We start from the raw sequence: 16,064 nt of genomic DNA, 5'->3' as shown, positions 1-16,064 counted from the left end.
AAAGTAGAACTGGAGCCCAGGAAAGAAGTCTTAAGGCAGAATCAAGAGAGAGGCTGTCCACAAGGAAGTTGCGAAATAGGTTGAGGTTTCCAGTGTTCTGTGCCACCAGTAGCCCAGAATTGTCATCCATACCTCTTCCCGATTTCTTTTCAACCTAGGTGTGCAGCTCTCCCTAGCGCCCCTTCTCTTGAAAGGTTCTCTGGCCCTGGAACTTCTTGGCCAGCAGACAAAAGGGGACATCCTGAAACCTCAGCTTTAGCAATGAACAATCTGACAGCCTCACAACTACAGAAAGCGACCTAAGGCTGGGTGAGATGTCAGCAGTCCAAAGACAGAAGGGGTCCCACTGTTTCCGTTTTACCGAGTTCCCAGGGCTGGTACCCTAAAATGCAGAAGAAATTTAGGAGAGGAGGGTAGGCAGAGAGAACGGGTTCATGCCACCTAACCTCTGAACTGAGGATGGAATGGGGGAATCCCCGGAAGGTTTCTGAGGTGCAGAGATGTTACTCTGTCCACCAACAATGGATAATCAAGCAGTTTGGTAAAACATATTGACTGGGTTTTGCAGGGGAGAAGGGGTTCTCTTAAGGGGCAGAAAGGGCCATGCAGGCAAAGGCAAAGGTAAACTTTGTTATGAATGGATAGACACCCTCATTGCACCGTTTTCTCTCTGCTGTTCAGAAGATCACAGGCACACCCCTCTCAGTCTTCCGCGGCTGGGGGTCCGAACGGGGCACGCAGGTTGGAGCAAAGCACTGGAGCACTGGAGCCCAATACACACACACACACACAGGCACGCACGCATGCACGAGGGCAGAATGGGCAAAGAGAGAGGGTAGGTGCCTAGTCTGGGCACGCTGGAGCTAAGCCACTAGCCTTTGTTTGCGAATCGGAGCAGGGTAGGGGCACTCTCTCGTCGCCGCGGGGCGCACGTCTCCGCTGAGCTGGCGGCGCGGCGCGGCGCGGCGCGTTGCGGGGGAGGCCCCACTGCCCCCGCCCGGGTCGCAGCGCCGCCCCCGCCCGCTCTGTGCGCCAGGCGCTGCGCTCTCCGCGGGCCCGGTGGCCGCCGCGCACTTGGCTGGGGCGAGAGGCGAGAGGGTAGGCGGGCTGCCTGGTTGGCGTTGGCGCTCTGCAGTGCAGTGGAGTGTTGCCCAGCTCCCTATATGGTCGGGGATTAGCTCGGTGCTGCTGAAGCAGAGCCAGGAGCCGGAGGAGGAGGAGAAGGAGAAGGAGGAGGAGAAAGAGCGCAGCAGCTGCGGGCGCACGCCGAGCGGCTGCCGGGGGAAGCAGAGGCGCCGGAGGCTGGGGCACCGCCGACGCCTCGGGAGCCATGGCCGAAGGGGGAGAAGGAGGCGAGGACGAGATCCAGTTCCTGCGGACTGTGAGTCTCCGCGGCGGGGGCGAGGCGGCGGGCAGGTGGGGAGGAGCGCGGAACCGGGCGAGGAGGGGCTGCGCTGCGCCCAGGTACCCGATGCGCGGTGCCCGATGCCCGGCGCGTTTTCCGCACCCGCGGGCTGCAGAGACGGACCGGCCACCCACCCGCGGGGCCTCAAGGGAGCTGCGTGGGAAGGGGCATCTCTTCCTGCCTGTCCCTTCTTCCCCTATCGCCACCCCCACTCCAGACCTCCACCTCCACCACCTCTACCGCTCTCCCGGCAACTTGCTACTTGATTTGATGCCCAAACTTCCAGGCAGGGTTTGCTCATGGTTCTGACCCGGAGGATCAGAAGTGGAAACTGTTGCCCCAGAGCCGATCCGCTCTTTCACCCCAATATTCCACCCCAGCCTCCTGTCGCCTCCTCCACGCACTGGGGAACCGCCAGAAGGAACCAGCGGGGCAGGGGCGAGCTTGGGATACGGAGAAGCCGGCGCCAGCGCTGGGTCCCGGACCTAGGATCGCTTGGAAGGGAATTCGCCCAGCGCTGCCCCTCGCACTTTAAGCCCCAAACCGGCAGCTTCTGCTGGAGCGTTACTTGACTGCCCCGAGTGTAAGAACCGTGGTTTCTGCTGCCCGTTCTTCAGAGCCCCGCAGGACAGGGAAACCCCGGGCTGTGGCTCCGCGTCACTCGGGTCCCCTCCCTGGCACCGGGGGGCGCTGCTCCGCCCCAGATTTTAGGGCAAGTGGCGGGGATAGTGGTGGGGGTGGAGTTCGTTGTAATCACATCAACCTTGCCCCGTAGGAGTTAACATAAAGGTTTTCCATGTGGACACCAATCAGGAGGGATGGGAGCATTGGGATGCGTCCCAGCTCTGACTTTAGCCAAGTGACCTTGAGCAAGTCGTATAATCCACCCTCCCTAGCCTCAGTTGCCTCATAGGTAAAATAAAGAAAATTACACCAGTGTTTCAGGGTGATAAGGATTAAATGAGATAGTGAATGTCCTAATGTTTTGTAAGCTGTAAATTGCTCTGTAAGTGTTAGAGCATTTTGTTGCCCGGATCTCAGGAATTGGAATCCTTTCCAATTCTCTCCCTCTTTTTTTAAGTGCCACCTTCACACCTGGTTTCTGAAGATCCCAACTGAGCTCTTGTCCATCTTTTGCACCATTCCCCTCTCCTTGGAGTGTTCCCTACAATTCCCTTTAGTTTTACTTCCAAACATGGTTTCTCTTTGGAGCTGGGACTTGGGTCTTGTTTAGGACCTACTACCCTTTGGACCTGGAGAAGGAAATGGCAACCCACTCCAGTACTCTTGCCTGGAAAATCCCATGGACAGAGGAGCCTGGTAGGCTACAGTCCATGGCGTTGCAAAGAGTGGGACACTACTGAGTGACTTCACTTTTTTTCCTTCTTACCCTTTGATACTGCCTTCTGATACTATACAATTATCCATCTCTTCATCCTGACTGTGATCCACAGACCCAGACCTCAGTCTCAGCTCTCACAATTCGAACAAGACAGCCTCATATTTACCACTCCTTACAGCCCTTTTGCTGTGAATCTGACTGTTCCTCCACGCCAACAAAGCCCTGTGAAATCCTTAGGCTTTCCTTCCAACAGGTGTTCTTGGTTTTGGATGGTTGGCAGCTCAGGTGCTTCCTGCCTTTTGCCTTCCTCAGTCAGTCATTTCTTCTGCTTATTATTAATGATCCTGTAGGTATTGCTGATTGGAGAAATTCCATTCTGACAGATAGGCTCAGTCCGAATGGATAGATGACCCAGAAGTTCAAGGTGAAGTCCTGATGGTTTTCTTGAGATCTGATGGTTTTCTTTTGGCTTCTGTGGCCATCTTCCTTGACTTTTCCTCTCCATCAGGCAGTTTCGCTGTTTTTTTTTTTTGGTACACCTGTAACCAAGGCTTACTGTAGAACAGTGCTTCTTAAACTGTTTGTGTGAGTGGGCATCCTGCCCCTAGATCAGAGCAGGTGGGCTCATTTTAAAGCCCATTCATGGCCCCCCATGGGGTTCAAGGTCCCAAGGTAAGAACCTTGGAAGAAGTACTGCATATCAGTTATGGCTTTGATCCAGACCTGCAAGTGATCATGAGGCTAGTGACTTCAAATGTGGTATTGATCCTTTTCCTTTGAATAATCACCTTTAGATGTGTTCCTCAGTAGCGCTGAGAAACAGCTTAACTTCCTCATCTTTAGCTTATTAGGGGCAGAATAGGTGATGAAACGGAGGCACAGGAAATCCAGTGCCTTGGCCATGGTTGCCCAGCAAGTAACTAATAACTGTCATTCCATAATGTTAAATTCCCACTAGAGCCTGGCATTGAGCATTACTCCAGAGGTTATGTATAATCTTAAGAATATACTGAGATGAGAACTGCCATTTTCTGAACCCTGACACTGTTTCCGTATCCATGAATTAGGCAAAATTATTTCTTCAAACCTAATCAGCATGAATTTTTGATACAAGATTTTGACTTTAACTTGCTGCTTTTAGGGCTATCAGGAATTATGGAGCTGTGCTGTCTGTGGAAATTTTTCACCTTTGACCAAGACTGGGTTAAAGAACATATTTCAAAGTTCCCCATCTATCTTTGCCTTAGAGTTTCTTTCTTTTCCCAAAACAATATCTTTGATAGCATTTGGACCATGTGTTAGTCATGTTATGTCTTTTCACCTTAACATTGTCCTGAACCAGAAAGTCTTGAACCAGAAGGTGATGAAATAGAATTCTGTCTTTGCAACCATGAACTTCAAGGGTTGCCACTCCAAGAACAGAGGCTTTTAAACCTACTTAAAAAAAAAATAGATCATAGATCAGCACTGTGTCAAGGACCCTTGTTGGTGGTCACTGTGTCCTGTTTATCATGAGAATGACAAAAATGAAAGCAGCTAGAACTATGGGTGACCTGAAATGGGCCAGAATTACTGCAGTAATCACTGGAGGCGTGTGGACTGGGGCTTCAGGCACTTGCTGGGTAGTGGTGTTCACCTTGGTTGCATCCTCTGATTGAAGCCCACCCTCTCCTAAGTTGGGGGCAGGTCCTACACAAAGGGTTCGAAAGCATAAGCCTTTACTAACTAAAACCTCCTGCACCCCCAACTCGGAAATGGCTGTGTAAACCTCCCTGTTTTCTCCTGGCTTTCTGAAATCAGTGGCAGTCATCTAAGTCAATGTGAGCAAGTCAGTCACACGGACAGACCTAAGAATTTTCTTGAAGACTACAATTTTCCCTCCCACCACTGCTGGCAGTGGCATCATGCTCCCTTCCGATTGCTCTTGCTGACGTAGCCAGTGTCACTGACGTGGCTCCGAAACTGCTCAGAAGCAGATAAACCTGCCAGCCACTGATCTGAAAGCAAGAAGTTACGGTGAGAAGAGTGACAGTTACCTTCTCTCCAGACAGTTGGTGGAGTGGCTGGCACCGCATCAGGCTTTGAGAGTGCCAGGGAGAAGACGGTTTCTCCGCCTCCCCCCTCCCATTTTTTTCCCCTTGGACCGCAGCATCCTTGGAAAAAGAAAGAAAGAAAAACCTCTAGGCCTCAGCTAGTTGTTTTTAAAATGCCGTAGCCTTCTCTTTGCCAGCCCCCTCTCCACCATAAAGTTAACTGAAACAGAACTCGGCATGAGAGAGACACTCGTTTCTATTAGTTTCCATTAAAAATTGGTCAAGTTGATGCCTCATTTAGCCCTCCTCGTAGAAAGTTGTCCTTCATCTCAATTTGCAGCTCTCAAGTGACAGGAGAAGGCACTTGGGCTGAGAATTGAGACTGCTCCTGTGGTCTTGGGTTCCAGCCTCGACGGAGGCTGGGACAAATCCCTGAATTTGAGCTGCGGCAACAATGTGAGCTCATGTCGTTGTGGAAAACGGAGTAGTCTCAGGTTGGGATGACAGTGAACTTTGCCTCTGTGGTATATAGATTCCTCGGAGAAGGCAATGGCACCCCACTCCGGTACTCTTGCCTGGAGGAGCCTGGTAGGCTGCAGTCCATGGGGTCGCTATGAGTCAGACACGACTGAGCGACTTCACTTTTACTTTTCACTTTCATGCATTGGAGAAGGAAATGGCAACCCACTCCAGTGTTCTTGCCTGGAAAATCCCAGGGACGGGGGAGCCTGGTGGGCTGCCGTCTATGGGGTCACACAGAGTCTGACACGACTGAAGCTACTTAGCAGCAGCAGCAGCATATAGATTCCTGCTTGTTTTGCCCTCAGCTGAGTCTGTTTACATAACAGCGGCATGATGCCAATGTCATGCCTTTGATCACTTTTCTCATGGAGGCAGGGGGAGGAGGTGGACACCAGTGACTTCTTCAAGCACAGCAGCTCAGAGCGACAGTGTGTGGTGATGGAGGCAGTGCCAGAAGGCAGACCCAGCACCAGACATATGTGGTTGGAAAGCAGGGCTGGGCTGTCCTGTAGAATCAGGTTTGACGGTTAAAATGGCAAAATGCAGAATGTCCCCCTACTCTGGATCTCCCAACATCACTTCCCACCTTCTTGGTCTCTTTTCCTTTGAATTTGGGAAGCTGATCTTACTAAGGAGCTGTAGCAGAATAGCTGGACATCCGATATCCCCTCCCTTCCAGGGAAATGGCCCAGGTGAATGTAAAAGAAAGCCAGGTCCTTCTCACAGAAATTGACTTGTGTTAGACAGGTCACATCAGCACTGGGGTGGTGGGGTGGTGGTAGCTTCTACCTGGAGGCACTGATTATCCTGACCAGGGTTGTCCTGAGGGATTGTGGGCTGCCGAGTTCCAGAGAATGAGGTGATGATAACTGTGAACTTGGAAGTATTGGAATGCATTTTAGCCCAGGGTAGGAAGAGTGAGACCAAGAGCAGGTGTGCAGTTGACTAAAGTGTGTCTGATGTTGGCATAATTTTTTTTTATGTGAATATGATTGTCAAGCAGGATGAGGACACATCAGTGAAATACATTTTTTAAAACAATTCTTTATTTCCTTTCCAATACTGAATTAGAGGAAATACAAATATATTTCTGAGTTCCTTAGGGTTGATCTGAGGGGGAAAATGTTGAAAAAGAAAGGGTGAGAGGAATTTATTTGGAGAGTGAAATACCCTAGTAATTATTTTTTAAGGATTTGTATTTAAATAGATTTTATTATGAGTATCTGTGTTTATTTGCCTCTGTTGCTTTTTTTGTGATCACCTGTTTTCACTGCTTCCTGGGAAGGATTATTCATTTCATCATTTGACTCTACCTTACAGATTAAAGAATGTTAGGTTTAGAAACAACTGGCTCTCTCATTTTCTAATTGACCTGCATCCTTCTGCCTGATTCTCCCTCATCTCTTGTGTAGGCCCAGGAATGTCTTCAGAAACCAGCATTCTGGCTCATTTCCTACAATCCCACATCCATATAAACCCTTCTTTATTAGCTCTGCCTTTAAGCTACCCTTCTTTCGAGATTTATCCAGTAGAGATAGAATGATGTAATAAAAAGTATTGAACTTGGAGGCAGGAATTCTTGTTTCTGGCCCTAGCTCAGTGTGACCTTGAATGAGTCCCTTAAGAAAATGAAGGTTTTCCTCCCTGCCTGGAGGTAGAACCTGCTTTAATAGCTTCACGGAAGAGTCACGAGTGGCAATAGTCCTTCGATAGTACCTCAAAGGAGCGAAGAGGGTGTATTTCGTCGGGTGTTATCGCTGTGTTTCTCTTGCAGGAGGAAATCAACCTTACTTGTGACTGGGTCTTGTTGAAAAGCACATTTCCTTTCATCTAACATGCTCTCTGCCACAGGGCTTCCCCTTCATCACAGAGTTGTTAGATGGGCTCCAGTGTTGGTCCACCTACAGCATATCTGGGAAATGACTTGACTAAAACCAACACCAGCTTCTCTCAAGCTATTTGACCGAAAGACTTGATTGAGAAGGCAAGTTAGTGGTGCTAGAACCTTCAAAACGTAGCCCCCCCCCCCAAGGATTCCAACCACCAAACAGAGCATTCAGAGTTATTTTTTGTCTTCCCAGAAAATTACCAAAGTTGTGATTTCCCATTGGACCACCTTTCCTTATTGAATTCCTTTCTCACTAAACATCTTCCTTTCAAAGCTGTCCCTCTCATTGCTTTTATTAGCCCCTTCCCCCAGAGCATTGGGACCAGCTTTTCTCTAAAGCCAACCCTGCTTTTCCTCCTGGAGATTTTGCTGCTTCAGTCACGTCTGTTTGGAGAGTCAGGACCTTTGAAAAGTTCCTTTTTGGCCGCACCTGGAGGAAGCAGATGCTTTTTTGGCAGGATCCCAGCCAATGCTGAGGCTGCAGGGCACCAAATCTCCCCAGGGAGCCACTTCGGGTCCTTGGGTTGGCATCCTCTCAGTCCTCTCCCTGTTTGAAAGCCAGTGGGGTATTTTAGGGACAAAGACATTTCCAGTCACTGCATCTTCCTTTGCTTCAGTGAGTTTTGCCGGGATAGCACCTCTTCAACTCAGAGAGAGGGAATGAAATGTGCTGGCGCCTTGGTCCTGATCCTGCCACGGGGATAGGCCTTGGGAAGTGCCAAGCTGGTTTTTTTCCTCCTCTGTCATTTCTGATTCCTGATTATTAGAAAACAAAGTTCAGATCAGCTCCGAGACTGATGATGTAGTGCTTCCTCGCCTCACATGCACTGCTTCCCTTGGCTAGCTCAGAGCACATTGCTGACTCCACAGGAATGCTTAGGGCTACTGCCCTTTTGGGCTGGACACAGCCATACAAGTAGGAGACGCTGAGGCATGAGGCCCTGATTTTCTCTTTGTTGGCTCTTTCTTCTTTTTCACCTTCTATCTCCTTAGGCAGTGAACTCCTCTCACTGGTTACAGGTCTCGCAGCCCCATTCATAATTTTATTTGTTTTTGGTTATGCTGGGTCTTAGTTGCTGCGGGGGCTAATCTCTAGTTGCAGTGTGCGGGCTTCTCATTGCGGTTGCTTCTCTTGTTACAGAGCACAGGCTCTAGGGTGTGTGGGCTTCAGTAGTTGTGGCTCATGGGCTCTCAAGTGCGGACTCAATAATTGTGGCACACAGGCCTAGTTGCTCCATGGCACATGGTTTCTTCCTGGAGCAGGGATCCAACCTGTGTCTCCTGCATTGGCAGGCAGTTTCTGTACCACTGAGCCACCAGGAAAGCCCCCAGCCCCTGTTCAGGCTTGACTATTTGAAGAGATCTTACTTTACTGGGTCCAGTGCCCAAGAAGGACAACAAACATTATATCCTAAACTCAGATCACAAGGAGATTCAGAAATTTCACTCAACAGGAGCCATCCCCTCTGGGGTGACAGCTGCTTGCTGCTGCTTACTTTTCAGAGAGCAGAGGAGGCAGGAGAGAACTCTGGAGACAGAGCTGCTGCCCCTGTGCAGAACCTTAAACACCATCAACAGTTTTCTACTGAGTTTATGTGTGATTTTATGCCATAGGAACAAACCCATGTGATGAGCAAGGCAGCATAGCTTTCAGGGACGTGTAGGAAGCAAATCGGAGTTGGTGTCAGTGTTACCCAGAAGGCTGTAGTTCTCCTTGGTCTGCCTTTGGGATAAGGCATTGACTCAAGAAATTCCCTCTATCAAAAGATAGAAATGCAAAATTGTTAGCTCAGTGGGTACCATCAGTGATTAGCATCATTAACAGCTGAGCAGAGCCAGTTTCTGAAGCACCAGGAATTGGATTGGTGTCACCTGGGAGCACCTGGGAACGCTCCTAAGTGGGGCAAGCCTAGGTGAGCACTTCGCTGGTTCTTGGGGAGCCCTGAATAGGCAGAAGAAGCATCAGGGCATAGATGTCTGGCCTGTGGGGGTGGTGGCACAGAGACTCCCATCTTTATTTGCTTGTGACCTTTGATCAGAGGTGAGGAATCCTTGAACTACATAGAAGAAAGTAACCAACCTCATTTCAAGTGTTGGTAGGATCACTGTTTACAGCCAGGATTGGTGCTACTTAATACTTTGTTTTAGATAATTCAGAATGAGAGACAACAGTTAGAAAAAGACATTCTCTGATTGTTATACAATGAGGTGACTCTACTGCAAATTGAGCACTAAGGCAGTGCTTTCTTGAAGAAGGAAAGAATTCAAGCCACAAAACTCCATTGTCATTTATTGTGTTTGGTGATGTGTTGCTCAGCGTTATCCCAAGCAAATGCTCCAGAATCCCTGAGACCAATCCAGGGACAATTAGAACAGTCCTGCAGCAAAAAAGGAGAATGCCAAGGAGAGCCACCTATCCTCCAATGGAGCAAATAGGAAAGGCTCTTACTGGAAGGTACACACCAGTGATAAGGCCTGGCATTTACTCCCTGATAATTTCACAGTTGAGTTCTCTAATGGGCCTGAGCAGAGAGAGCTAGTCAGTGGGACTACAGGGAGAAATGGAAAGTTCTCCATCAATGGCACGTAAATGTCTACAGTGTAAGAAGTATTGATTGACACTGCTGTACTCTACACCATGGACCAGATCCAGATTGTAAATAACACTGGGGCAGTAAGAGAGATCCGGTTGGCCACAGCTTCACATTGAACCAAAAGCTGAATCCAAGAGGTCATACCGAAAGAGGGCAGGCAGTCCTGGAGGACTGTGAGCCCCTCCTAAGCCCCGTCATCTCTATCATCCAGGAAATGTGGCTGTTATTCTGAACTACTGCAGTGGTCCACCTCCAAGTCAGCCTCTCTTCTCTCCAGGCTGCCTGGCAAAGAGGAGTCCAAGAATAAACCATGGTGATGTCTTGAATAAATCTCATTTCTTCACAAGAGGGGTTTTAAGATGAAAAATGTAACAGAGAACATTCCAGCCAAGTGGGTACACTCAGAGTGAAAGCATTTGCTTTATTCTGGGGCATTCCATCACCAGATACCTGTAGGATTGTCTGTCCTTCCCTGGGTTGTAGTTTATCCATTTCTGAAGATGTGGCCATAATGAGTGTATCTCAGGGATGCCTTGAATATAGAAGTGAGGCGATCCTGAGTCTCCTCTAGGACAGTTAGATTTGTGTATATGGAAGGAGTATAAAAAATGAAATAAAAGATGTTTAGTGGCCCCATTGCCTGAAAAGTTTTCTATCCACCTGAAGTGTTGACCATAGATTATAAACTTTAGGAGCATAGAGGTCTTCTATTCAGTCTACTCCAAATCCCTGGGTACCAATAGATTGGAGGACTCACTTTTAAACACTTTTGGGTCCAGGCAGGTAACGAAAATGGCAACCCACTCCAGTATTCTTGCTTGGAGAATTCAATGGCCAGAGGAGCCTGGCGGGCTGCAGTACATGGGATTGCAAAGAGTCAGGCATGACTGAGCTACTAACACTTTCACTTTCAGGTAACAAAATGTGTGAATCTAGCTTTATTTGCAAAGAGAGGCAGGCCTGATCTACACTTTCAAATAAAATTCTTAAACACTGCCAGCCAAGCAAAACACATCTGCAGTGGGATCCTGAGCTGTCTGCCAGTTTGCAGTCATGGATGCACCTTTAGATTCTGAGTGAATGTGCTCCCTGGAATGCATGAATATTTTTATGAGTAGGATCAGGTTCACAATGCACATCAAAGTCCTTGGATGAAAATGTCAACATAAAAGACAATGTATCATCTGTCACAGTATATAGGAGAGACTGGCAGGCAGACAGATTAGTAGGCTTAATAAATGATAGACTTGATCCTCAAAATGAATGCAGATTGTTCTAGCCTTTAAATACCCTTTAAAGTTGTCATATAGATATAGATATTGTGAAATATAAGGTAAGCAGGGTATTCATTCAACATTTATTGACCAGCCTGGCCCTGACAAGTGACTGGGAGTTGCATAGATGAGTAAGACATCTTAATGTACCACACCTCCAACAGCTGAAGGTCAAGAAGGGGCTCAGTCTGGCTTTGAGGTAACAAAGATATCAGTCACTTCAGATGCATTTATAACAATTAAACTTTCCCCTACTTCAGTGGTACAAACATTTTCTTATTAAAATCTACAACCTTAAGGATGTTTCTTAACATCTGTACCTGTTTCCCCATGGGTTAATTGAGAGTAGTAATAGTGTGTGTCTCCAAGGGTTGATGTGAGGATTAAATGAGTTAATCCATGTAAGGTACTTGGAAGAGTGCCGACATATACTAAGTCCTCAATAAATATTAGCTATTAATATTGTTTCAACAATCAGTGTAAAACATTGACTTTAGTCACACTAGCTACTCCAAATGTCATTGCACATCCATTTTAGAGTTGGAAAGTACAAAGGGACCATACCTTGGGATTATTCCGTGATCTGGATTGCTGACATTCTGTTTAAGTATAATATGACCAGGCCTTGTGAATGGAAATGAGCCTGGGATGTACATGGCCCCAAGTGCACAGACTGAAAGGTCAGTTCTCAGACTGTCTGCTTCCCACAACCTCTTGATACAAATGCTAACTGATTCATCCTCCGGCAATTTTTGATTATCTGTAAGAGTGGATGGACAAAGTGGTTTGCAAAATCCTAAACACAAGCAACTCATTGTCCTTGGTTTGGGGAGACTTTTCTCAACCTCTGTCTTAAATATAGGAATTTGCTTTTCAGGGAATTTTCTGTATTTTCAGCAATGCAGTCATCCTACTGTAAAGATCAGCTATGCACCTTACCTGATCCCCTCTCATGTCTGCGGCTGCAAAGTCTGAACCTAACATAAACCTTGCTACTTGCTTTAGAGCTCTCTATCCTGAGGGGTCCTGATGCAGGCAGTGGCCCAAGCTTCTGATTTATACCTCCCTCCTTCCCTACCAAACATTATTGCCATTACTTCTTCTCTGCTTTCTGTGGAATTAAGTTGGATAATGTTGGTTATTTAATCTTTATTAGATATTTTCCCTTCCCTGGATGAGGGTAGATGTTTACCTAGTTAAATCTCTCTGGTCCTTGAGGTGTGGTGGGTATAATGGGAGTCTAGGCACATGGGCTAGCTGATGGTTCCTTGTTTTTGATTAGGTTTTAACCACCGGTGGGCTCTTTATTTTTATTCATAAAGCTAGTTCCAACAACCAAAATAATTAGGCTCAGTAGATGAGAAATTATGTTTTAAAAAGTTAAAGTGAGATTTCCTCCAACTAATAGAGAATGGGTGGGCTTTTGATTTCTTTGAAGAAAAGAGATTTTTTGGGGGGTGAGGTTACTGAATCTGGGTGTTTCACTAGCAATTAACTTCACTTTTTTAGTTGTGAATAGAAAACTAAATTCTATGGATGAGCTATTTCATTGAATCTAGCCTCAGGTTCCTAATCTATAGAATTATGACTGTCATAATTAGTTCACGGCAGAGGTCAGGATGAAATGACCACACCCTGAGATTCTGCAGAGCCATACCCTATTTTTTTTTTTTAGTATTAGTTGCCTGTTTCCTCCCAATACTTGATAATGTCTGGTGCTTGAGAACATCCTCAGACAGCATCTTTTACAGAATATAAAATGCTATCAAGATGTCACACGTGCACGTTAGAACCTGGGCAACAGTGAAGTCTGATTACATATATAGAGAGATGACTATTATAATCAAATACATTTTAGGTCAAAGTTATTCTGACATATTTATTTTTGTACATAAATATTATTGTGGTGACATAATTAGACATAATCATACACGATTCACATAAATGACTATAATTAGTATAAATTTTGCCTACCAAGACCATTTTTTAAAAATTGCATGTCTTAGCTCTCCTGTTATTAACAGTTCTTCTGTTGATGGTTTCTCTAGCACTACTACCATTTTCAGATCACCATTATCTTCATTGACATCAACATCAACACCATCATCATATATAGTCTTTGATAAGAGAGTTTAAGAGCTCCAGGTAAAACAAACCTGAGTGTGAATTTTGGATTGATCATTTGCACAGTATAAGATCCTGATGGTTTCCTCATCTCTCAAATGGGCATATTGATAACTTTTCCTGTAACTGTTGAGATCATTGAGGGTGGTAATGTTTGAACAGCTGTAATGAGCACAGTATCTCATGCTGTGCCTATGTCCTCCTCTGCTACAATATATGATGTGATAGGATACAGATTCTCATGGTAAGTCCTCCCCCACAGTGGCTGGGGATTCCCTTTGCCAGGTCCCCAGCACCCATGCCCAGCCTGTGCTTCTGTGAGCCACCTGGGATCCCAAAGCAGCTGCTCTTTAGTGATATGGGAACTGTTTAGAGGGTAGAAAATGTACTTAAAACTGTTTATTTACTACAATTTCTAACTCAATTAATTGGAAAAAATCTAAATAGCTCTCCCACCTGCTCCCTAGAAGCCTTCGCCAACTGAAATCCTGTGGGCGTGCACATGTTCCTCCCTGGTTTTCTGCACGCATGAAGGTTGCAGTCCCAGATCGTGCTTTTAACGAACAACAGGAACCTGGGCCTGACTCGCAGATGCTTATTAGCTGATGACAAATACATTTACTGATCCCCAGGCTCCGCTCTGGTCCCTGGCGGTGCTAAGTGCGTTCACTCATGCTCACGTCCTGGGAGGGCCTCCAGAATACACCTCGGAAGGCAGATGTCTCACAGAGTACGAAGAGGATCCGCATTTAAACTCTTGAAATCAAATGAAAGTTAAAAGTAGGTTTATTGGGGTTTTAGAGTAAAAAAGATTTAGGGTTAACCTCTCTTTAGCCCATAGGTTAAGTATGTCATTGGGGAAGAGAGGCCCCTTTGCCCCAGACTTCTCTCTGACTGTGTGACAAGGTGCATGAAATTCCTGATGTTCAAGAAACTCCTTTAGCTTAGGGAAATGGAAAATGTATTGTTTGGGCTTCCCTGGTGGCTCAGTGGTAAAGAATCTGCATGCCAATGCAGATGATGTGGGTTCTATCCCTGGGTCAGGAAGATCCCCTGGGGAAGGAAATGGCAATCTGCTCCAGTGTTCTTGAGTGGGAAATCCCATGGACAGAGGAGCCTATTAGGCTACTGTCCATGGGGTCGCAAAAGAGTTGGACACAACTTACCAACTAAACAACAACAAACGTATTGTCTGAGGATAGGGGGGTGGCTTTAGATGTTGCTATGCTTCCTCTTGGATTATCAGATTATTTAGAAATAAAATACTGATCTGGTAATATGGCATGTGGGGCTGAAAGAAAAGAAGGGTCACCAGGGCACTGGCAGTTTCAATTCCACAGCTGGTTACCCTGAATCTCCTAGGGGAATAGAGAAAAGAGAAGGAATATTTTAAAAAAGTAAATAGACAGCACCTAAAAGGTAAAGATAAGGAGCAGAGAGGCCAAGCATCATTAACTTCATAATTTTCATCCCAATCTTATTTTGTAAATGTCAGTATCTTAGATGGAACTCAGTGTTTGCAATTGAGTGACTTTTATGTTAACTGTCCTTTCTTACTGCTGATTTTTCTTCACCTTTCACACTTATCAACATCTAGCATACTACTTATTTTATTTCTTTAATCTCCTACCACTCAAGGGTCAGAATTGTATCTTTTTTTCTTTGTTATATTTTCAGTACTAAGGATGGTGCTTGGCACATAGTAGGTCTCCAAGAACAGTTGTTAAGCTAATGAACACATTCTCACATGCTGGTCTTCCAGCCCATGTGCCTACCTTACTGTGTTCTCACTGCCTGATTTCCCTGTTCTGTTCCCCTCTATGTGCCCTTATAGTTGGTGACACGGAAGTAAGGAAAATGTGGTTTACCATGAACATAAAAATCCCAATCATATAATGGAATAATCCAGGCTTGGGGATATGAGGACTAATGTCTCATTTTCTGACCTTAATATTTACACGAATCAGCTTGTAAAAAAATGGGAAATGAGAATGGCTCTGGTATCACATATATGTTTGCCTGCCTCTCAGAATTAAACACACATGGGACATTTCTAGGTCCTTATGGAAACAGAAAGTGAATATGGGGCAATTCCATATGTATGGAACATATGTCTGCTCTACACATCATTGATATCAGTTTGATGACTACTGACATTTTTATACTTTTTGTGTTTCTAGATGTTTGCAAACTGATGCTTATTGGAGTAGCTAAAGGCTGTTTTAATGTCAGTCTACTTTGGGAAAGATTTTTATGTGCTTTCACAGTCTTTAATCTGTACAAGATAGAAACCATTAACCCCTCTGTATGGCCCCTTTATTTCCATGAGATTCTTGAGCACTAGCAACAGCATGTACCAGCATCCTCCACTGGAAGATGCATGTTCACTGCACAGGCAGATTTGAAGTAAAACTTAGCCACCATTCATATCTACAGATGAAAGGAAGCCATTTTACTAATAGTTCAAGTTGTGGCTAATTCAAGATTCATTTTTGTTCGGCTTTGAAATGTCCTTTACTACATTGATTTTTGCTCAGCTTGTTTCTACTTTTATGCTACCACTATTTCTATTTCCTCCAAGTACTAGCCCTCCTTTAGAACCTAGAGGTTCTTCTAGACCCTTTTCTGAGATTTCTTCCTGTAGAGTCCTGAGTAAGACTCTGGTGAGGCTCCTGTTTCCTTCGTGTGTGAGTCTAATGAGATGTTTTTTTTTCCCCCTCAGTGTCTACTGAGCTAAATGAGAGCTAATAGCTTTCCAAAAGAATCCTAAGACATTTATAGCTAGTTAATGACCCTTGGCAATCATTTATTAATTTTTATGTTAGGAAACTGAGATGCTATGTGTTATTCATTCATCCATCCATATACCTATCCATCCATCC

The 16,064-nt window shown here is 45.8% G+C and overlaps 1 protein-coding gene across 1 annotated transcript in view; it reads left to right on the top strand.

Moving 5' to 3' along the window:
• Positions 1–1,004: 1,004 nt before the first annotated feature.
• The window catches only part of RYR3 (ryanodine receptor 3), a 555,495-nt gene continuing 540,435 nt past the window's right edge, over positions 1,005–16,064 (top strand). Inside the window, exon 1 of the mRNA XM_081507033.1 lies at positions 1,005–1,381. Coding sequence (XP_081363159.1) covers positions 1,331–1,381 — 51 coding nt within the window. The 5' untranslated portion in view covers positions 1,005–1,330. The remainder of the gene's footprint in view (positions 1,382–16,064) is intronic.

This window comes from Giraffa tippelskirchi, chromosome 7 (assembly GCF_054371585.1).
Source record: "Giraffa tippelskirchi isolate mGirTip1 chromosome 7, T2T-mGirTip1v1.2.pri, whole genome shotgun sequence".
Classification (NCBI taxonomy): domain Eukaryota; kingdom Metazoa; phylum Chordata; class Mammalia; order Artiodactyla; family Giraffidae; genus Giraffa; species Giraffa tippelskirchi.
This window is presented reverse-complemented; position numbering and strand designations above follow the sequence as displayed.